Below are 22,780 nucleotides of genomic sequence, written 5' to 3' on the forward strand. Positions count from 1 at the left end.
GAAGAATATGTTGTTTTTCTCCATTTGCTCTGGTTATCTTAATGTTTCTTATTTATTTTTCCTTCTTACAGGCTGTGCACATTTCTTACTAAATTCTTGCAAATTTTGTTGTCATTTCTGAGTACTTGTTTATACCCATTGTATGTGTTTTTTCTCCCTTTTTTTTTGTTTGTTTTTGTTTTTGTGTTCAAGCCCAACATGGGGCTTGAACTCATGACCCTGAGATCAAGACCTGAGCTGAAATCAAGATTCTGATACTCAACCGACTGAGCCACCCAGGCACGCCCCCTCCTTTTTTTTTTAATCCATCCTAGTGGGTCCTTTTACCCCCATTACTGCATTTTAACTGCTGTCATCAGAGTAAATACCATCTTTTATGTTGCTGAAGACCATGGTGAGTTTTAAGTCCTGATCTTCCTTAGTTTTCTTGTAATGTTTAAAATACTGTATTCTTTACATTTTTTTTTAAAGATTATATTTATTTTTTTTGACAGAGGGAGACATAGCAATAGAGGGAACACAAGCAGGGGGAGTGGGGGAGGAGCAGGCTTTCCCACAAAACAGGGAGCCTGTTGCCGGGCTTGATCCCAGGACCCTGGGATCATGCCCTGAACCAAAGGCAGATGCTTAACGACTGAGCCACCCAGGTGCCCTTTGCCCCTAAAATACTGCATTCTTGAAGGACTTTGGTCACTTGGCTTCGAGACATGACATACTCTTGGGTACCTGTCTGGCTGGCCTCTCTCTCCTGGTTCTCTAGGGCCTTCTCATCCTCCTGATCTCTTTACACTGGTGTGCCCCAGGGTTGATATTCAATCTCTTTTTCCCTCTTAACTATATAGATTTTTTTAGTGAGTTCATCCAATCCCAAGTATTAATGCTTTCTGTCTCTTTTGTTCAGCAAAGTGCAGCATCTGTCATTTAGTGGGTGCTCAGGAATGATGAATGCTGATAATTTCTTTCCTGCCCACACCTCACCTGTCAGTTCTAAAACCATGTCTCTGGTTTCCTACTTTATGACCCTTCGTAGGTCCCATAGAAGTCATAGATACAAGAAATCCATTACCGAGCTCTTGACCTCATCGTATCACCTTTCTGCTTCCTACAAGAGCTGGGGGCTGCCTCCCTCCCTGCTCCCCACCTCCCTGCCCCAGTTTGTCTATATTTTAGTAAATACGAGCTCCTCTATCTAGTTGTTCAGACTTGGGAGTTTCATTTCCTTCTACTTTCCATATTCTGCATCCTGTCCGTAAGCAAAGGCTTGTCTGCTTTACTTTGAAGGCACGGAACCCATTGTCTTTTTAAAAATCCCTGAGGTTCCTTGGCCTGGCCACTGGCATTTCTCACCTGCCTGATGGCTGTCATCCCCAGAATGGTGTTCCTGCTTGACCTTGCTCTACTGCATAGTCTGTGCTCAACGCAACAGCCGGCTCTCCTTTCCAGGCATTGTCAGATGATGCCCCTTCACCCCCACATCCTCACAGTGGGTCTACAAGGCTCTGCGTGATCTGGCCCTCAGCTCTCTCTGAGTCACCCTCATGTTACCTCCGGCCTCATTTGCCCAGCTTGCTGACCTCCCCGTTCCACATATATATGGGAGGGAATCCCTGCCTTGGGGTCTCTTCCTTTCTTCTTTGAACTCTCTCCCCTGTGAATATTTTTAGTGTGCCAGTTTTTCACTTCCCTTAGGTCTTGGAGCAAATGCATCGCTAAAACTTCCTGGACCACCATATGTGACGTGGTGCCCTCCCTTTCTCTCTTAACCTCCTTGACCCTGCTTGGCTTTGTAACCCTCATCACTACCCGACTCTTGGTTTCAGTATCTCTCCCAACCAGATTGCGAGCCCTCAGAGACCCAAGTCTTTGTTCCCCATTGTGTTCTTGGGTGCTAAGACAGTTTTTGTTGCTATTTTAAATGTAACATGATGTGTTTTCCTAATAATTGCTGATATACAGAGGAAAGCTAGTTAGATTGAATATGTTAATTTTTAACCAAATTATTCATCTGCCTCATTTTTTAATAGGTTTCAGACGGTACTCCAGGTACCATTCTGCACATAATTTTTGCCTTGGCCCTCTTCATATTTATTGATCTTTCTCATACATGTGTATGTATTTATTTTTCTCATATTTACTTCTGTTGCTTTGCCTAGAACATCTAGATGTTGATTGACAACATTGATAGGATTCTCATGTATGTTTGGACTTTTCTCATTTAAGTCTCTGTGCATTTCTGTGTGTGTGTGTGTGTGTGAGAGAGAGAGAGAGAGAGAGAGAGAGAGAGAAGATGAGAATGAATCAGGAACAGCTGTTAAAATTTTATTAAGTGCCTTTTTTGGTGTCAGTCAGTCCATGAGGCGATGTTGCTCCCTGCGTATCTACTGATAGGATGAACATAGTAACCTCTATTTCCTGTGGTTGAACCATTCCGGCATTTGAGAAATATTCCCTACCTGGCTCACAGTTCGTATGTTTAATGTATTTTTACATTTGGTATGTTAATATAATTTCTGCATGAAAATGTTTAAATGAGATTAGTTATAGTTCATGTTGTGAAGGTTTTATATGGGCTATGCCAGTTTTAAAAATCACACTGGGAAAATTTCCATCTTTATTTTAGTTATAGTAAAAAGGTAGTGATTAGCTTATGAGTGAAACATCTTTGACCTCCTCGAGCTCAAAAAAGTTTCCTCAGACTTCACAACATCGGTGATGGCATAGTTTTCTGTTCCTTGAGAATGAAATCCATCTTAGTCAGGAGTCTTTGAGGAAAGAGAGAGAATTCTTAAAAACCTGTGAAATTTTACTATTTCTTCAGCATCAGCACGTGTGTGGGTGTGTACGCATGGGTCTATGCATACACATACATATTTTTGTTTTCATAGTTGTTTTAAATGTTAGATGTTAAGAGCTATTTTCTGGAATGTTTTTTTAATATCCAAATGTGTGGTAGTTCAAACATTTGTGTACAGTTTCTTTAATACACCTCCCTTTAAAAGGTGGAGACCAAGTACAGCCTGACACATGGACTGAATTCTGCAAGTCACTTCTACTGAAGAACATACGGCAGGAAGGACATTGTGTCCCTTCTGAGAGTAGGTCATAAAAAAGCATTGTAGCTTCTTTCTTCTTTCTTTCTTGGATTGCTCACTTTGGGGAGAGCCAACTACCACTTAAAGCCACTTAAAGCAGCTTTATGAGAGACTCATGTGGTGATGAACTAAGGCTTCCTGCCAGGAACTGTGTGTATGAGCCTGTTGACAAATCCTCCAGAACCCCAGTAAAGTCATCAGCCCTGCCCAACATCCTGACTGTAGTCATGAGACGCCCTGAGTCAGAACCACCCATCAAAAGTAGTCCCTGAAACCTGACTCACTGAAACTGTGACATAGTAAGTGTTTGTTGTTTTAAAGGTACTCAGTTTTAGGATAATTTGTTACACATCATAGCTAACCACTACAAAGTGTTTCATTGATTCTTTTTAATCTTTTGGCTTATTACTTCCTTTCAAAGCTTTTTAGCCTGTACATTTCTGCCTATTGGGACATACTGAGATTCTTTTTAGCATGATCAGTGAGCAACTAAAAATGAAATATTGGAAAAGGCCTGTTCTGTATTATTAACTACATTTATTCAGCACCTCTTTTTTGCCTCTTTAATCCAAGAAAATTAAGGATTTGTTCGAAATCTGTTAACATTATGATTGTCAGTTTCTCATTTCTTGGTTTTTATTTTATATATTTCAATACAGAGTAACTTGAGTTGTGTATTTTATACATACTTTTGGATATAAAATTGTCTTATCTTTTTTTGTTGTTGTTGTTGTCGTTTTTGTTAATGTTACATATCCTATTCTCCGAGTTGATGTTTTTAAACTTTATAATTTTAAAAGGCTTTTTTTCTTTTTTCTTTTTTTAAAGACTTTATTTATTTATTTGACAGAGATCACAAGTAGGCAGAGAGGTAGGTAGAGAGAGAGGAGGAAGCAGGCTCCCTGCTGAGCAGAGAGCCCAACGCAGGCTCGATCCCAGGACCCTGAGATCCTGACCTGAGCCAAAGGCAGAGGTTTAAACCACTGAGCCACCCAGGCATCCCAGAAGGCTTTGTGTTTTTCAAACCTATACTTTGGATTTAGCTTTGGGATGTGGGATCTTTAGTTCATGAATCTTAGATATCTACTTCTCTCAAAGAATAATTTTCAAAATGTTAAAAATATTATACATACAAGTAAAAAAAGAACCTATCAAAAATACATATAACTCATTCATAAGAACATTGGGCAGGCAGGAAGGTGAGACTAGCTCAAGAACATTTGTGTAATTCAGTATTATGGTCCCTGAGGAAAGAAGGCTGGGATGGGATGGCTCATTCAGAAACAGTACTGCTCATTATCTCCCTGTACATAAAGAAGTAAACTTCTGGGGTTACTGAACAGAAATCATTTACATCCCTCATGGGCAAAAATATTCCAGTAATCATGTAACTTAAGTAAGTGTCTGTCCCTAGTGAATAATAAATATCAAGTGACATGAAAGGAAACGTAAATAATCTTTGGGTAGGCTTGCTGGTGCTCTTGTATGATCAGAAGGAAGTGAAACCCTTGTTTGACTGACTTACAGGAGTTGGGTCAGTTTTCTTACCACATATGTGCTAGAAATTCCAGCCATTTGACATAAGCATACAGCAGTTTCAGAAGGACACGACCGCCAGAACCACAAATGGTAGGCCCCCGTTTTAAGTATACACTTCGGATTTTGACAGATGTAGCTACTCATGTAATCACCTCATCAATCAAGAGATGAAGATGTATGTCACCAAAAAAAGATCATTGGTCCTGTTTTCTGTCAGTGTCAGTTGGATTTGCTTTTCCTGGAGTTTCATCTAAATGTCATCTTACACCATGTACTGGTTAGTGTCTTGCCTTCTTTCTCTTAGCATAATGTTTTGAAGAGATAGCCCTGTTTTTGATGTGTGTTAGTTCATTCTTTTGATTGCTGAGAAGTTCTGCATTCTACTGATAGACCACAGTTTATTCATCCATTGACCTGTGGGCATCTTGGCATTACCAAGTTTTTCAGTACCTGGTGTTTCTCCATTTATTGAGGTCATTTTGCTGTCAGTAGTGTTTTGTAGTTTTCAGTGTAGGAGCTCTTAAACTCTTAAATTTATTCCTAAGGAATGCATGTTTCTTGATGTCACTATTTTAAATGGAATTTAAAAATGTATTTTACAGTATTTTTCTTTTCTTTTTTTTTTAAGATTTTATTTTTTAGATTTTTTTTAAAGATTTATTGTGTTTTTTTGTTTGTTTGTTTGTTTTTTTGACAGAGAGATCACAAGTAGGCAGAGAGGTAGACAGAGAGAAGGGGAAACAGGATCCCCGCCAAGCAGAAAGCCCAACGCAGGGCTTGATCCCAGGACCCCAAAACCATGACCTGAGCCAAAGGCAGTGACTCAACCCACTGAGCCACCCAGGCACCTCGTATTTTTCTTTTCTTAAAAAAGAGTTTATTTATTTGAGAAAAAATGCAAGTGGGAGAAGGAGCAGAGGGAAAAGGACAAGCAGACTCCACACTGAGGACAGAGCCTGACACAAGGCTCGATCCCAGGACCCCAAGATCATGACCTGAGCTGAGATCAAGAGTCAGATGCTTACCTGCCTGAACCACCCAGGGGCCCCTTCCAGTGTTTTTTCTTGTTCTAGGTAAAGACAGACGATTTGCATATTTTGCCATTGTGCCCTGGGTGCTTGCTAGTTTCACTTTAGTTTTAGTAGGGATTTTCTGTGTAAACAGTTGGAGAAGTTCAGGTGTCTGTGATCAAAATAGTGTTTTTTTTGTTTTGTTTTGTTTTGTTTTTTCTTCATCTTTTTATATTGGCTAGGACCTCCAATACAATGCGGAATAGAAGTTGTACCTCAGGGGTGCGTGGGTGGCTCAGTTGGTGAAGCATCTGTCTTCTACTTACGTCATGATCTCAGGGTCCTGGGATTGAGTTCCGCATCAGGCTCCCTGCTCAGTTGAGGGGTGGTCAGTTTCTCCTTCTCCCTCTGCCTGAAGGTCCCCCTGCTTGTGCTCTCTCTCTGTCAAATAAATAAATAAAATCTTTAAAAAAGTAAAGAAGTTGTACCTTATTCCATATTTAATAAGGAAGGTAGTGTTCTGGATTTCAGAGGTAAGTATGATGTTAGCTATAAGTGATTTTTGGATGCCCTTTGTGAAATGAAGTTTCCTTCTTTTCTCTTAGTGTTCTAAGAACTGAATTTTGAATTTTGTCAGATGCCTACATTTATTGAGATGAAGATATGATATTTCTTCATTTTTCTGAAAATGTGGTGCATCAGATTCTTTTGAAGTTTTAAGTCAGTATTGTATTCCTGAGATAAACACAACTTGGTCCCGATTTTTACCTCTTCACATGTTGTCAATTAGATTTTCTCATTATTTTTGTTAACAGTTTTTGTGTCTGTGTTTATGAGGGTTATGAATTGTGTTGTGATGTCTTTATTAGGTTTCCGTAAATGATTATATTGGCCTCATAAAACATTTTTGAAAGACATTTGTGTAAGACTGGTGTTATTACTCCCTTGCATGGTTGAAAGAGTTTACCAGAACCCATCTGGATTTCAACTTTTCTTCATGGGAAGATTTTTAATAATAAAGTCATTGCAAAAGTAGGTTTTGTTTTGTTTTTTAAAGATTTTATTTATTTATTTGACAGAGATCACAAGTAGGCAGAGAGGCAGGCAGAGATAGAGGGGAGAACAGGCTCCCCACTGAGCACAGAGCCCGATGCGGGGCTTGATTCCAGGACCCTGGGGCCATGACCTGAGCCAAAGGCAGAGGCTTTAACCCACTGAGCCACGCAGGTGCCCTGAAAAAGTAGTTTTAAGTCTATTTAGATTTCTGTATTCTTTTTGATAGGTTTCATTTTAAAAATAATATGTCCATTTCCTCAGTTTCTGGAAGAGCAGTAGTTATTTCCCCTCTTTTGTTCTGATTTTAGTCATCTGATTGTCTTTCCTTTTCACTCAGTCAGTGTAGCTGAAAGTTTGTCAGTTTTATTGAGCGTTCCAGAGAATCCTTTTGGGTTTTGTTGTCTTTTCTCTTTGGTTTTGTTTGTTTGTTTTTCTCTATTTTACTTGTTCTGTTTCTAATTTCTTAAAGTTTTAAAGTGAGGTGTTGATTGCCATCTGTCTTGTCTTCTATTATTTGCATTCAGCGCTATGAATTTCTCCCTGAATACTACTTTTGCTGCATTTCACAATATCTGATAAGTTCTACTTCATTTTCATTTAGTGCAAAGTTTGTTTTTGTTGTTTTTTACCTGAGGCTTTCTCTGTGATCCGTGTATTGCTTAATCTTCAAATACTTGGGGATTTCCCAGGTAACTCTCTCTTGATGATTTCTAATTTAGTGACTTTGTGACACACTTTGCATGATTTCTCTTTTTAAAAATAAGGTGTGTTTTATGTCCCAGAACATGGTCCATATCAGTGGATGTTCCATGACAGCCTGAGAAAAATATGTAACCTGCTGTTGTTGGACAGAGTATTTTCTTCTCTTGGTTGACTATCTGGAATTTCTGGGTACCTTATATCTTATCTTAAATACACATTTTTACAGCTAAAAACTAAGTAGCTTCCAGTGAATATTTATTTATGCAGCCACAGTACTCATGTTCAAAACAAAAATGTGTAAAATAGGTCTCCAAATAAGTTGTTGCTGACAGGCAGGATTTATAACAGTCAACTCTTGCACTTCTGCACATTTCTTTCAATAGCAGTGACTCTCAGCCTTGGGTAAGGACCATTGCCAGCTCTGTGCTCCTAGTTCTCTACCTCCTTCTCCGTCCCTGATGCACTGTGTAAATAATGGTCCCTTATTTCAAGGAAATGTAAAGAATGCTCCCTTCATGGAAACTACAAAAGATGATTTTTGCTGTTTGGATGATAGGATAATATATTTGACAGTGCCTTAATTTGGTTAAAAATGACTAATCCATGTCTTTAAAGATATGTATAGTGATGGCTTTAGCTTTATGATGAAGAATGGGTGGAGTAATTATAATGAAATTAGCTCATGTTTGCTCTTGTATCTCAGATATATTGTGGTGTGGCCTTATTCAGTGAAACAGAGAAGACTTAGTCTCCTTTTTTTTTTTGGTTTTTCCTGTTTTTGCTTTTTTGTTTGTTTTTACTAATCTGACCCTGTAATTCTTTATTTTTTTTTCACTTTTCTACTTTTCTTCCTTTTTTCTTTGTTCTCAGCTTCCGGTTTGTAAATGCTGGTGAGTCCTTGTGGGTAAAAATTAGAAGAGTTGCTTTGTGTTCCCTTTATGGAGGTAGTAATGGGTTGGGTGTTATTGTTGTTGGTTTTCATTATGATGATGGCTTCCTGTTACCCCCAGTCTGACCCTACACGTGGATTCTTCTAGGAGTATGCTGGCATTTCAGCTCCCTACCCAGCTGTTGCTTCCATCATGTTCCTTGATAATATGCATAATTAATGACCATGACTTCTCTTTCTGTTCCAGCCTGAAAGAATAGACCCGAGCGCGTCACGACAAGGATATGACGTCCGCTCTGATGTCTGGAGTTTGGGGATCACATTGGTACGTTCATCACAGTACTGTAGCAGGAAATTCAGAATGGAAAGAAAATTTTATCAGCCTTCCACCCCTCCTGAGAACTGCTTTTTTTTTTTTCTCTTCTCGTCTTTGACTTTACTTACCTATTTTTTCCTCTATAGTTATAATCGCAGGGACTCTGTCTTCTAGTTGTTGGGAAAAAGTCTCTGTTTTTAAATTTTTTTATAAACATATTATGTATTTTTAGCCCCAGGGGTACAGGTCTGTGAATCACCAGGTTTACACACTTCACAGCACTCACCACAGCACAGCCGCCCCCACCCCCGCAATGTCCATAACCCCACCACCCTCTCCTGATCCCCCTCCCCCCAGCAACCCTCAGTTTGTTCTGTGAAGATTAAGAGTCTCTTATGGTTTGTCTCCCTCCTGATCCCATCTTGTTTCATTTATTCTTTTCCTACCCCCCATGTTCATTATTCTTTTCCTACCTACCCCATGTTGCATCTCCACTTCCTCATATCAGGGAAATCATATGATAGTTGTCTTTCTCCGATTGAAAAGTCTGTGTTTTACTTTGAAAATCAAACCAGAGTTGACGGTTTCCCTCAAGGTTTTTTCTGGTGCCTCTGCGCCCTCCATTGTGCTTCTGGATCTCTTGGCAGAGGTACTAGGAGTCACACCTGCATCAGGAAGAGGGATGGGGAGGGTGGCTCCTCCCACCTCGGGCAAGAGCAGGGTGTCCGGTAATACTCCCTACAGGGTGTGTGTTAGGCAGACATGTTTACGTGTACGAACATTGTTTCTACTTGGAATCTTCTGTTCACTGAATAGAAAAGTCACAGATGGTGAGCAGAAAGTAATTCATTTCTGGAGGAATACCAACTACCTAGGTGAGAACTCTAATAAAAGTTCTACCTTAAAACAGCGCTGAGAAAGAAGAGTGAGAAAGCTACTTAATTTGCAACTAAGTGCAATGAAATAAACTTTTTTTTTTTTAAGATTTTATTTATTTGACACAGAGAGAGAGGCCACAAGTAGGCAGAGAGGGAGGGGGAAGCAGGCTCCCCACTGAGCAGAGAGCCTGATGCGGGGCTCGATCCCAGGACCCTGAGATCATGACCTGAGCCAAAGGCAGAGGGTTAACCCATGGAGCCACCCAGGCACCTGAAATAAACTCTTCTTTCTCACCTATGACTGTACTAAAATTTTCCTTCTGTCTTAGAAGTATCTGTATTTGCTTATTACTTCCTTATTCGTAAATTTTGGTTTAAAACTTTAGATTTATTTTCTTGTGCTTCCTGTCATACCACGGCTTGGTGGCATTCTTCTGACCCTGAACAGCTGCTTCTACATTGTGGGATTTCCCATCACTAGATGGAGCTGTGTCCTATTTGGGAGGCAGCCTAAAGCTTCCCTTCACTTTCCTCCCATTTTTAATAAGGTCCCATGACCCAGAGGTAACACAGGTTCCGAGCAGAGAATTTTTTTTTGTAGCTTACTAAATACTCTCCATCTGTTCATTGGCATTATGTGGCCTTGAGGTCTTCCTGTAGATGACAATCACATACCCCTGTTAGCGATCCTGCTGAGTCACATTGCCAGGCATGATGAATTCTCCGTACCCACAGTTAAGGCTAGTGGCTGACCTCTGCAGAAGACTCCATCCGGTTTACCTTATAACGTGGTACGAGCGATACCTCATGGAGTCTTTTCTGGTTGTGAAGCCAACTGACCAAAGGAAAGAAGTAAGCCTTTCTTCTTTAGTTAGGAGAGAACATGGAACTTGGGCATCTTTTAGGTGATGCCCTGTGGTGACTGGTCCAGAGGCCTACAGCACGACCTGTAGCGTCCTGCTGAGTACCTAACTGTGTGCATATAAAGGATAGTCACGATTCAGAAACACCTACGTCCAAACCAGTTATGTTTAAAGGGAGTATTTACTTCAGCTTACAAACAGAATTTTGTTTTGTGAAAAGTTTTAACAAACATTTCCAGTAAGTTCTTTTAGTATATCTGACTAAATTTTGTTTAAAAGCAAGGCATTCAGTACTTAAAATTGCTTCCTAATCTATTTTCCATGTGAATAATCTTATACAAATTAAGAAATCTGTGAAATTAATTTCTAAGTTCCTAAGTCCTTCACTTTCTGCGGTGCATTTTACCTTTTCCTTCTGTTACTAACATCCGTTCTCAAGAATGAATCTGATGAAGTTATTCCTAGTGTTGTGAATAACCAATAAGGTTTACTTCATCCTAAGCGTTTGTATTTATATTGGAAAGAAACCTTAGTCAGAGGCCTGAATTTCTGCATGTGTGTGGCGTGCCTGCTGCTCCCCCACAGGTGTGTGTAAATGGGGACAGTGGTGAGCTGAAGGCGCCATCTTAGGGCAAAGAATTTCCCAGCCCAGCCTCCCTCTGGAGGATGCCCTTATGTTTGCATGGTAGCTTCCCTTTCACTAGCAACTAAACCAGTAATTTAACAAACTAGTAATTTAATACTTGACTAAATCGACACCATCCAATAGCCCTGAGCTGAAGAAGCTCTGAGATGGTGTCCTCAGATAGTGCTCTCTCTCAGATACCTTCTCGGATGAGCTTGGAGGTTTCACCCTCCCATTACCTGTCACCTGTCAGTGCACCTGACACGGGATTCATTTAGGCCATGCCACAGATTTAAACCTATTTTTTTTTTGGAAAAAGCACAATTTTTTGGTTTTCTTTATCCCCAGAACAGAGTGAGAGAAAGATAAGAATACAGTCCACAAATATGTTTGACCTTTGGTGCATTGGGACGTGGGTCTGTGAGAACCTTCAGATCTAGTTTGGTGTGGTTTAGAGATACTGTCCCAAGTGCCCTTTTTGGGTTCACGGTTTGGGGTTGAGCCCAGACCTGATTTCTTCAGTTGTGGTAATAGCTGATTGTGGGTGAAGTTGTAGTGACACAGGACGCCTGGAGTACAGAATCTGCATGTTGCTTCCTCAGAGCTCAGGTTGGGCTTTTGTTGGTTGCAAGTTCTCTTACCTTAGAAATGACTGACCATGCCTGGCATCCGGCTCTCTGCTCAGCAGGGAGCCTGCTTCCCCCCCTCTCTCTGCCTCTCTCCCTACTTGTGATCTCTGTCAAATAAATAAATCTTAAAAAAAAAAAAAAAAAAGAAATGACCACTTCCATTCAGATAATGACAAATTGTGCACATTTTGCACTAGGAAAGTTCTAGAACCAGCCTTCCAGAGTCCTTCACATAAAGGTGTCAGAATCAAGGGCTCCCCCTACGCTTAGGCGGTGGCGACGTTGTCTGGGTTTTCCCTTTCGGCCCCAGTCCTTGAGCTCAGTTGATCTTACAGCCTCTTGATTTCTAAATACCTCTTCCGCCTCCCCTTATAATTGTGAAAACCTCACCTCACCCTTACCTGGGTTGGATTCAAGGCTTTACAAGAGTTTTGCTTGGAGTTCAGATTTTCCACGTGGTGTTCGTGAGGAGCAGTGATAACACGCAGCGTGCTGTGTTTCTCCCGTGTTCTCTGCAGTACGAGTTAGCCACAGGCCGGTTTCCTTACCCGAAGTGGAACAGTGTGTTCGATCAGCTCACGCAAGTTGTGAAAGGGGACCCTCCGCAGCTGAGCAACTCCGAAGAACGCGAGTTCTCCCCGAGCTTCATCAACTTCGTCAACTTGTGGTGAGTGCCCCGAGGCGCTGTGGAGAGGGCCACGGGGCTTGCTCCTCTCGGTGGCCCGGGCCCTCCGTGGGGAAGGGGCGCTTCCAGCTGTCGCTCTGCTTCCGGGTGGGGGCTCGGGTCCCACGGAAGGCTCCCGCCGGTTCGAGAACCTCGCTCTTGCGCTGTGACTGGGTACTGAGTACTGAGGTGCTGAGTACTGAGGACTCGGTGCTGAGGAGAAGCAGATGCGGCGGGCGGAGAAGCTGCTGCCTGCGGATGTCTAGGGCCTTGTGCCAGAAATGCCACCAGGCGACATGGGTCGTCTCCATCCGACGTGGTTCTAATGGGGAAGCTGTACGGGAATCACCCGGAAGCTTTTCCCAAGTCAGGACCCCGCCAGGTCAGACTATGAGTGCGGGGGCAGCTGTCCGCGCTGACGTAGTGGTGACGCAGCGCTGGCGCAGCCTGTAACGCGTGGGCGCGCGGTAGAGCCAGGCCCCGCCCTCCGCTGGTGGGCCACGTGCCGGCTCTCTGCAACCTTATTCTAAGGGCAGTGTGCGCTGAGCTGTGCGTCGTTCGTCCGCCTTGTCGCAGGTGCGCGCACGTGCACGTGCATGGCCGTGTGTGGAGAACGTCAGACTAACTGTGCAGAGAGGCAGGAATACGGTCGTGCTTTGTATCGCCTCAGTCTGTGTTTTAAATGAAATCTGCTTTATCGTTTCAATATTTTCGATAATTTATCCAACATGACTTAAAAATAAGATGTGTTTATGAGCAAAAAGCATTCTTGAAAACGCACTTTTTCTCAGAATTTTTTTCTTGCCAGGACTGCTGTTTCTCGCTCCTCTCTCTGGTCCTTTTAAGACTTCCATTTCATGGTCTAGCATTGCCGTCTTTTCAAATAATTAGAAAAGATTCGAACAATTAGAAAATACGAATAGAAAATATTTCATCTTCTGTAATTCAATCCTACCTTTGCATTGGTTTTCCGGGGGAGAGGAATACCTCAAGGTTTTCTAGATAGAAGGCTATTAGGATGACTCAAGTTGGCTGTTCTTCCTTTTCAAAAACAATCTGCTTTTACCAGTTTGCACACAAATATGCAGTTTACAGAATCGCACGTGATCATTTTATATATTCCATTCTAATAAAATAATTTAGTTGAAGTAATCTGTGTGAGTCATGGAGCAGAATTTCCAAAACGATCATCTGTGAACCTCTCACCGCAGTTGATTTCTTCTTGATCCGTTGATCTCTCTACTGTTTTTGTTGTATCTGTGTGTAGTACTTGTGTATCTTTTATTTCCGTGTCCCTTGGTACCAGTGCTCCCCTACAGATAACGGTTATAGACATCAGCCTGAGTACGTCTGTGGTTTCAGCTCATCCCAGATCATCCTGGGCTGTAGTCGGAAGTACATTTGTTTTTAGGACCTGCTCCTGTCAGCTCTCTGCATGTGTCCATCCTCCCTTCCACTGTCCTGGGGTGTTTTCTGCCCTCTCTGACCTGGATCATTCAGTTTCTACTGGCTTTGCTCATATTCCAGTATCCCGTTGTTCCAGACCACTCTTCTTTTTGTCAGAGTTGTATTTTTTATGATGCACGTCTGATTATGTTCCTTTTTGTTTAAGACTGTCTAGAGCATGCATTTTTAACAGAGTGATATCATCACCCCAAAGGGGTCAAAAATTTGTTCCGGAGAGGCAGGAACTCTTGGATAACATAATGGTTTGCAGCCCTCTGCAGGCCTGCTACAGCATATAAACAGATACACGGTATTTAAATTGCACAGGAAGGAAGGGACGATGGTTAAAAAAGGCCTGGGGAGCCCTGGTCCAGAGGATGCCCATGGCCCTTAAAAAAAAAAAAAAAAAAAGGCCAAATTAACCTAGCTTTCAAAACTCATTATGATCTGGACCTGGTTTATTCCTCTAGCCACATTTCTCAGTCCTCCCCTTGAGCAGTTTTTTGGCCAAACTGAATTTCTTCAGTTGTTAAGTTAAACGTGTAATGGAAGATATAGGAACATATTCTCATAGCCTTTGGGTAGATTAAATTTCTTCAACAGCACATAGAAAGCACGTAAGCATAAAAGAAGAGATTTTGTTAACATCTAAGAATGTCTCTTGATTAGAAGACACCACTGAATGAAATGCCAACCATGCGGTGTCCTTGCCATAGATATTGGAAAAAGGATTTTCATTCAGAATATGTAAAGAGTATAAAACACATAAATATGAAAGTGACAACCAGAAATGGCCAAATACTTGAAAAGGTGCTTAAAAAGATGGCATTCAGGAGCTCAGTAAACATAGGAAAGGGTGTTCACTCGGCATTATTAGACATCAGGGGAACGCAAGTCAAAACTACGATGAAACACCATTACGATCACCAGAAATGAACGCAGTTAAAAGACTGATGGTACCAGGGCATCTGAAGCAACTGGAAGTCCCATCCAGCACTTGCAGGCCTGTAAGTTGGCACAGTCTCTTTGAGAAGCCGTGGCAGGATCTCCTAGAGCTGGAATACTGGAATACTGGAATAACTGCATACGTTATGCTCCAGCAGTTCAGGTCCCAAGTATGTGCCCCACGAAGGCCCAGACAGAGGCACGCCAGAAGACATGTGTGAGATGTCCAGAACCACACGTTCATGATCACCTCCAGCTGGAAAGAAGCATCTCTATCAGCAGTAGGGTCGACAGGAAGTTCTAGCATTATTCACATGACACTACACAGCACAAAGATGGGCCATTGCTACCCTTGGCAACGAGGGTGAATCTCAAATGGCATTGCATGAAAGAAGGAAGACATAAAACAGTATCTATGGTTTCATTTGTATGAAATTTAAAAAGACAAGAAGGAATAAAAGGTAATAGAGTCAGAATATTGTTCCTCTTATTTTTGTTCTACATTTAGGTTGTGTTGCTTTGCTGAACATATGCTTCAGTTAGAAGTTTCCTTAAGGAATAAAAAGGAGATGAGGGCTTCAGGACCAAAGTGATGATACCAGTGCCCAGTTTACCTTCCTCCTTGCTTTCCCTCCCTATTTAAAATGTTAATAGAATTTTTAAGTCTTTACTTGTTCTGAAAAAGGGCAAAAGTTCTATGAGGAGTTCTTGTGAAATTGGGAAGATGAGGCTGAATTCAGAGATGGGCTGACTGGTCTAGTTTGCTGCGTGCAGAGGGAAAACAGCACAGGCAGGATATCAGACCTGCACTGGAATTCCTCGGCGTGGCACAGAGGACCCAGGAGAGCTGGCAACCTGGGGGCCAGGCCAGTAGAAAGCAGATCTTGATCTAAAAATGTCTTGAGGGAGCGTTTTCTGCAGTGGATCTCAGACACGGCCGGGACTCTGTGGCAGTATTCACTCCTGCCTTGTACTTGGCCCAGTCTGGGGTCTTGTCCCAATCTTGTACTGGGAGTCTGCAGTGACTCCCAGTGAGGACACTTGTGTTGGTTAGAGACTGGGGAGTGTGGTGGAATCTGTGCCCACAGATCCAGGAGGCAGATCCGTTGGCCAGGTGATGGTGCCCTTGGGATGGCCCTCTGCTCCTTCTCACAGTCACCAAGGTCTGTGACCAGGGTCAGTTCCTCGTGTTCGGTCAGCATTGGTGCCTGTGGGGCATGGAGAAAGAGAAAGGAAGATGAGAATTGTATCAGTTTGGAAAATTTGAACAAATATCCCCTTGTAAAATTTGCCTCTGAAAATGTCAGGGAAAAAGCTGGGGAGAATGGACTAATTTGAATTCAGTAGAAGTTTCCAAGTAGCAGACATGGTTTCTGAATTGAAGGGGAGGCAGTGATGGTACATAGCTTAGCAGGTGTTGCAGGGTTGACCGAATCCCTGACACAGGGAACACCCTTGAGTTAATCTTGCAGAGGAAAGGATAAAAAGATGAATGAGAGACCTGGAGAAAAAAATCCAGGAGATTCCACTTAACTGATAGTAGAGATTAAAATGAAAATTATCTTGACTTGAAGAAAAACTCGAGTCCTTAAACGAATGTACCAGACCAAATTAACGAAAAGGGAAGGAAAAAAGAAAAAAAAAACCTGTCTAGGGATGTTGTAAGATACTGCTGTTGTCTTATGCATTTTAGAGATAAAGAAAACTTGGCAAGCTTCCATTTAAAACAGGCACCCATAAATGTACATACCAGCTAAGAAAGACAGAAAATCAGAGCCATACCCAAAGAGCGAAGAAACAGCTGTGGAATGATGAGTGTGGACTGCAGATTATTGGAGTGGATTCGATCTTGGACAGTAATTGCACTGAATCTACTCAAATACCAGATAAACATTTCATGGTGTCTTTTTATATGTATCAGAGTTGGTACAAAACCAAGGAGTCCACAGAGTTCTAAAACTAAGTGAAATCAGAAACTACGGGAGGTAAGACATCGATGAGGGGTTAATGTCCAAATATATAAAGAACTCAACTCAACACCAAAAAACCTCAGATAATTCAGTTAAAAAGTGGACAGAGGACCTGTATAGGCATTTTTCCGGAGAAGACATCCAGATGGCTAAGAAGCCCATGAAGAGATGTTCACCATCACTCATCAACAGAGAAACGCAAATCTAAACAACAACGAGATAGCACCTCCTACCTGTCAGAATGGCTAGAATTAAAAAGGCCAGAAATAACAAGTATGGGTAAGGATGTAGAGAAAAAGGAATCCTCCGTGCACTGTTGGTGAGAATGTAAATTAGAAAACAGTACAGAAGTTCCTCAAAAAATTAAACTTAGAAATACCATACAATCCAGTAGTTCTACTAATGGGTACTTAGCCAAAGAAAATGAAAACACTAATTCAAAAATAGATACGTACCCGTGTGTTTATTGCAACGTTACTTACAGTAGCCAAGATATAGAAGCAATCTGTGTCCATCGTAGATGAATGCATAAAGATGTGGCGTGTGTGTGTGCAGGAGTACTACTTGGCCATACAAAGAAGGAAATCTTGCCATTTGTTACAACATGGATGGACCTAGAGGATATTATGCTAAATGAAATAAGTGAGAGAAAGACAAATGTCATGATTCCACTTAGATGTGGAATCTAAAAAGCAAAAACAAATGAGTAAAAAAAAAACAGAAAGATACCCATAAATACTGAGAATTGATGGTTGCTGGAGGGGAGTGAGGTTGGAGAGAAGTCATATGTGTGGAAGGGAGTGGGACATCCAGGCTTCCAGTTGCAGAAGGAAGAAGTCATGGACATGAAAGGTGCAGCACAGGGACCATAGACAGTGATATTGTAGCGTTGTATGGTGACATTTGGGAGCACAGTGTAATGCGTAGACTTGTAGAATCACTCTGTTGTGTACCTGAAACCAGTGTACCATTGTGTGTCAACGATACTTTGATAAGGCAAAAAAAGTGACTTAAAAAAATAAATTAGGGGAGGTAAGGATTATTAAGAGGCTGCTGATTGGAAAGACTCAGTCAGTTGGCAGAAGCAAGACAGATGCTTCAAGCTGGGACCCAAGAATTCCCAAAGATAAAGTCAAATGCAGTATGAGTTGTTCAGGAGAAATTCCAGCACTCATGTAAGAAAGAATTAGTAGAAACGACTGATAGCAGGAATGCATCTGAAGACTTCGGATATGAGAATAATGAGAAACAGGAAAAAGGTTTTCATAAATTTAAAGAAAAATGGAGAAGACGCTTGGACATTTAAGCAATAAACAGAAACTTACAAAGCAGCAAACTGAATGTCCAGAAATAAAAATCATAAAGTAAAATTCGGTAGCTGGATTAAGTGGCAGATTAGGTGTAATTGAAGGGAGATCAGTAAACTGAAAAGTGGGTCTGAAGCTGCCAGCAGAACTTTTGGAGATGATGGAAATGTTTCACAGTCCGCCCCGTCCAGTCTGGTGGCCAGAACACCCAAGATGTGGCTAAGGAAATACATGTTCACGTTTTATTTCATTGGGATGAATTTGACAGCCGGCTCCCTTACTGGATCCCTGGGGCTTAACTAATTGGGGTTACTGTGATTACTAATGGCAGCAGGAATTCTGAAACAGAAGATAGTGTTAATAAAAATTGGGTTAAACGTTTCTACTCACATGGCGTCATGAATGTCTATGTTGGCACAGCTAAAAAGCTCCAGTAAATGACATGGAAAAATCGGAAACCAAAAAGTCGTGGCAGCTTTACAAAGTAAATATCAGTGCGGGTGGCAGCTGGACGGAAGGGTGCGTAAAATGCTCTGAAGTCTGCAGCTGTAGCCGTGCTATCCCCAGGTCTAGAAGCAGGCAGCGGTGGCTGGGGCATCACTTCCTGCGGGATCAGAGGTGGACAGGTGCCCTTTTGTGGACCGGGGTCTGCAGGAGCAGGGTCTGCTTAGAAGTCAGGATCTGGGGAGTGAAAGACATGCTTGTGTCAGTCACTGCCTGGGCCACAGCTACGGGCTATGGAGTGGCAGAGTCATAGACAGCCAGGGGGCTGGGTCTGTATGGGACTGCACAGACCCATGGTGGCACCATGTTCTAGGCTGGTGGCCCTGGATGTGTGAAACTGCTGTCTGTCTCTCTAGTTGATGTTCATAGTACTTAGTTAGGCACTTGGAGACTTGCTGAGCAGAGGTGTGGAGAAGCGTGCACACCCTGCAAACCACAGTTCCAGAATACATAGAGTCTAATGCTAAGAAAAGCAACAAATAGAACATGAGTTTATGGTAAACCAAGCTGAGTCTGTGGAATAGTCTAAAATACAGTTCAAGGTAAAATCAGTGTATTTAGGGTGTCCAAGGAAATGAAGGCGTGGGTTCTGCTAAAACCGAGGAAGGAGAAAAACAGCGATGAAATGAAGAGTTGGATATGAAAACTCATTAAGTTTTAGAAATGAAAAAACACAGCTATCGTTACAAAGGAAAGCAGATTTGATGTACTCTAGACTGGAAACAATTGAGGATGGAATTGGGGAACTTGGCGGAATAGGGCTGAGGGGTTTCCCGGCGTGTCACAGATGACACTGTAGCAAAGAGTAGTCAAGCACCAGGGAGACTAGAGTGGGAAGTTCTCGCATTTGTGTAGTGAAAATGACAAGATAATTCTGGAAGTGGAGAAGCAATATTGGAGACAATCGTGAAAAGCCTTTGAGAAGTGATCTAGGATGTGTTCTCCGACTGAAATGAAAGTCTCTACCATGTAGGATAGACCAAGGTAAATTTATACCTAATGCATTGAAGTAGGAGTACAGAACAATGATAAGTTGTAAGTTAGCAGGAGGATAGAATGTCTGTGAGGGAGTAATTAATTAGACTGCCACCAACTCGTTATTAGCAACAGTATTTGCCAGAAAACGAGTCCTAGCTCTGGGGTATAGAGGAAACAGAATTGTTAGCCTTGTCCTGCGGTTTTAGTTTTATACTCGGGCATTCAGTATCATTCACAACATGGAGGAAATACAGATTTTTTTTTTTTTTTTTTTAGGAATAATGTCTTTTTAGAAAAGACGAAGAGTTTAGCATTCATAGAGTGTTAGAAAAGATAGACTTGGCCAAGAAGGGACGAGAACCCAGCAGAAGGGGTTGCAGTTGGTCGCCTGGAAGGTAGAGGACAGTGTGTGGGAAGCTGGTGGGGTGGAAGAGACCTTGCGACCAGCAGCTCACGGGGCAACATTAGGCTGTAGCGTGTTCTCAGCGGGGGCCTCCGCGGACCCCGGAGCAAGCTGTGCCACTGGGTGGGCCCCCGAGCTTGGCATGACGTGGGTGAGGAGCTGCATTTCTCTACCCCTCTGTGGAGCAGTCTCTAGCTCAGGCTGCCCCAGGGGACTCAGATGACTGTGTGCCACCAAGGTCGCCCTGAGAGGCTGGCAGCTGTGCGTTCGGGAACCCCGTGTAGCTACGGGCTGTGCTGTGCAGAAGGTGTGGGTGTAGAACACAGCACTGGCTGTAGAAATCTGGGAGCTGTGTTGTCAGCGGTAACTTTTCAAACACAGATTTCTTTATTTGAGAGAAAGAGAGAAAGAACAAGTGGGGCAAGGGGCGGAGAGAGAAGCAGACTCCGCTGAGCACAGAGCCCGACATGGGCTTGATCTCACGACCCTGAGATCGTGACATGAACCAAAACCAAAGAGCTGGATGCTTAACAGACTGAGTCACCCAGGCGCCCCTGGTTACCTTTTGATAGTAAAAAAAGTTGAATAAAATAGGTTGGAGGAGAGTGGTGGCTAAGATATGGTCCAGGACAAATACGGAAAATAGAAACAACATGAAGATGCTTCTGGTCACGTTAAGTTAGACAAGGTAGGATTCAAGGGGAGGATATCACCAGGGCAGGGGTTCAACGTAGCAGTGCTGTCCTTAGTGAGGTGATGATGCTGTCAACTTTTGGACCAGAGAACACAGATTGAGATACAGAATGCAAAAATTTTTTAAATCTGAGGATAAATTGATCAAATTTATATATAGTTTACTTCCCAGACTCTGGTTTCTCTTAGGTTGTGTCTGTGTAAATACTCGTGTGTGTATTTAGAAAGCACGTGCACACATGCACACACACGCACATTTTATACGTACATATTCATATAGTTAACTGCATAGTACTCTGCCATGCGGCTGTGCCATAATTTATCCGATTTTCAGTAGTTAACCTTGTTTCCAGTTTTTCACTAATGCTTCTACACTGAACATCCTCAGAATAAATCCTTAGGCTATACTTTGTCTAATTTTTTATTTTTTTATGTTGGGTGGGTTGTCCTCGTTGTTACTCTTATATCTGAAGGGAAAAACTGCTTCTTTGTCATATTTCATTTGTGAAAAGAAAAATACTTGGGTAACTGTGTCTCCATTTTATTAATGTTATTTTTGTGTTATTTTAGCCTTACGAAGGATGAATCCAAAAGGCCAAAGTATAAAGAACTTCTGGTGAGTATGAGACTTTGGGAATTTTGTTTATTCTATGTTTTGTTTTCGTTTTTGTTTTTGTTTTTACTTTTGGGAATTTTAGATACTTCCTCACTGTGAATTCTGTTAGCATGCTGGTTCACTAAGCAAGTAATGGTTCTCTCCATCCTAGACAAACAGCTTGACCTAATGAGTAATTTAAAAAAAAATGTTTGAAACAGATATTTGGAAGGAGAAAATTGAAAGTTATAATTTTCCTACCAATTTACTAGCTGGATTCTCACAGAAATTTTTGGAAAATTTTGGCCTTGACGGGTCATAAAAATTACCCTGAAGAATTGTAACACTCACTTTAAAGGAGCCGCCTTCCACCACGTGGTCTAGGTATGGGTAACACACCCATAAGACTTTCTTGTGCTTCTGCCATCATGAAATGCTCTCCTGCAAATTTACGTCACACAGCAAATTCCCGCCTCTTTGACAGTCCACCCGTCCCCGGGACTTGGGTGTCCTAAGCCATCCTGGATGTGGCATTGGTCTCAGCAGTGAAGAAAATATTGATCTAATGACGTGGGGATCTTTGAAGGAAAGACCCCAGTGTCTGGCTGTCCCAGATGTTAGGTCCAGCCTGTGGTCAGCACTAGCAAGGACTCTAAAGATACGCAGTCTGCAAGCTCGGAGAAGCTATGAATGAAGAGTACTGATGGAGAGGGCATGTGAGGGGGGTTTTAGTCACTCAGAATCGGGGCGAGGGGCTTTGCAGGGGACGGGGCAGAAGTCCCTAGAATGCGATCCTAGGATGCATCTGAGGCCCTGGCAGAGTCTTTTCTCTAAGATCATTCTGCTGCCGTGGGCAGATGGTAGGGGAGGTTGAGGTCTGTGTCCCATGTCCCAAGAGGATTGGCGACGGGATCCGTGCAGCTCTTCTTGGCTCTCAGATGGCGGCAGAGGCCCCACTCTGCTCTCTGCCTCAACAGATAGGCCCTGTGGCAGAGATTAGCTTCCCGACTTCACTGCCCGGGTGGCCCTTCCAGATCAGGCTTGCCCGCACCCAGCCCCACGTCTCCATGAAGCACCGGCCGTGCTCGCCTCTCTGTGCCGGTGCCACGAAACTGTGCAGCCACACGTGGTGGGAGCCCTCGGTTCTGTGCCGCAGTGCAGTCAGGAGCAGCTCGGTGTGGCGTCTGACACAGACTTTGATGTTTTTCTTTTTCTCTGTCCAATTCTCTTGCAGAAACATCCCTTTATTTTGATGTATGAAGAACGTACCGTCGAGGTCGCCTGTTATGTTTGTAAGATCCTAGATCAGATGCCAGCGACTCCCAGCTCTCCCATGTACGTCGACTGATCTCGCTGCTGCGTCAGATTTGAGAAAAAAAGGGCTGAGAGGAAGCAAGACGTAAAGAATTTTCATCCCGTATCACAGTGTTTTTACTGCTCGCCCAGACACCATGTGCAATAAGATTGGTGTTCGTTTCCATCCTGTCTGTATACTCCCGTCACCTAGAACACGCATCCCCGTGATACCTGATTGATGACAGTGTTAGTGCTGGTCAGAGAAACCGCGTCCTGTTCTTGTGTGATGAATTTACTCATGAAATGTGGAAGTCAGTACGATCAATTTGCTGAGTGTGATTAGATCACCTCTTAAATTCACTTCTAGACTCAAAACCTGA

General features: G+C 42.5%; 1 protein-coding gene across 2 annotated transcripts in view; it reads left to right on the forward strand.

The window, feature by feature from the left end:
* Positions 1-22,497, forward strand: part of MAP2K4 (mitogen-activated protein kinase kinase 4) — a 126,648-nt gene extending 104,151 nt beyond the window's left edge. For both annotated transcript variants that reach the window (XM_032840061.1, XM_032840062.1), the window contains 4 exons: positions 8,536-8,613; positions 12,118-12,266; positions 21,080-21,125; positions 22,339-22,497. In XM_032840061.1, coding sequence (XP_032695952.1) covers positions 8,536-8,613; positions 12,118-12,266; positions 21,080-21,125; positions 22,339-22,452 — 387 coding nt within the window. In that variant the 3' untranslated portion in view covers positions 22,453-22,497. The remainder of the gene's footprint in view (positions 1-8,535; positions 8,614-12,117; positions 12,267-21,079; positions 21,126-22,338) is intronic.
* The last annotated feature ends 283 nt before the right edge of the window (positions 22,498-22,780 follow it).

Source organism: Lontra canadensis, unplaced genomic scaffold (genome assembly GCF_010015895.1).
Source record: "Lontra canadensis isolate GAN:19392208 unplaced genomic scaffold, GSC_riverotter_1.0 scaffold110, whole genome shotgun sequence".
NCBI classification, from domain to species: Eukaryota; Metazoa; Chordata; class Mammalia; order Carnivora; family Mustelidae; genus Lontra; species Lontra canadensis.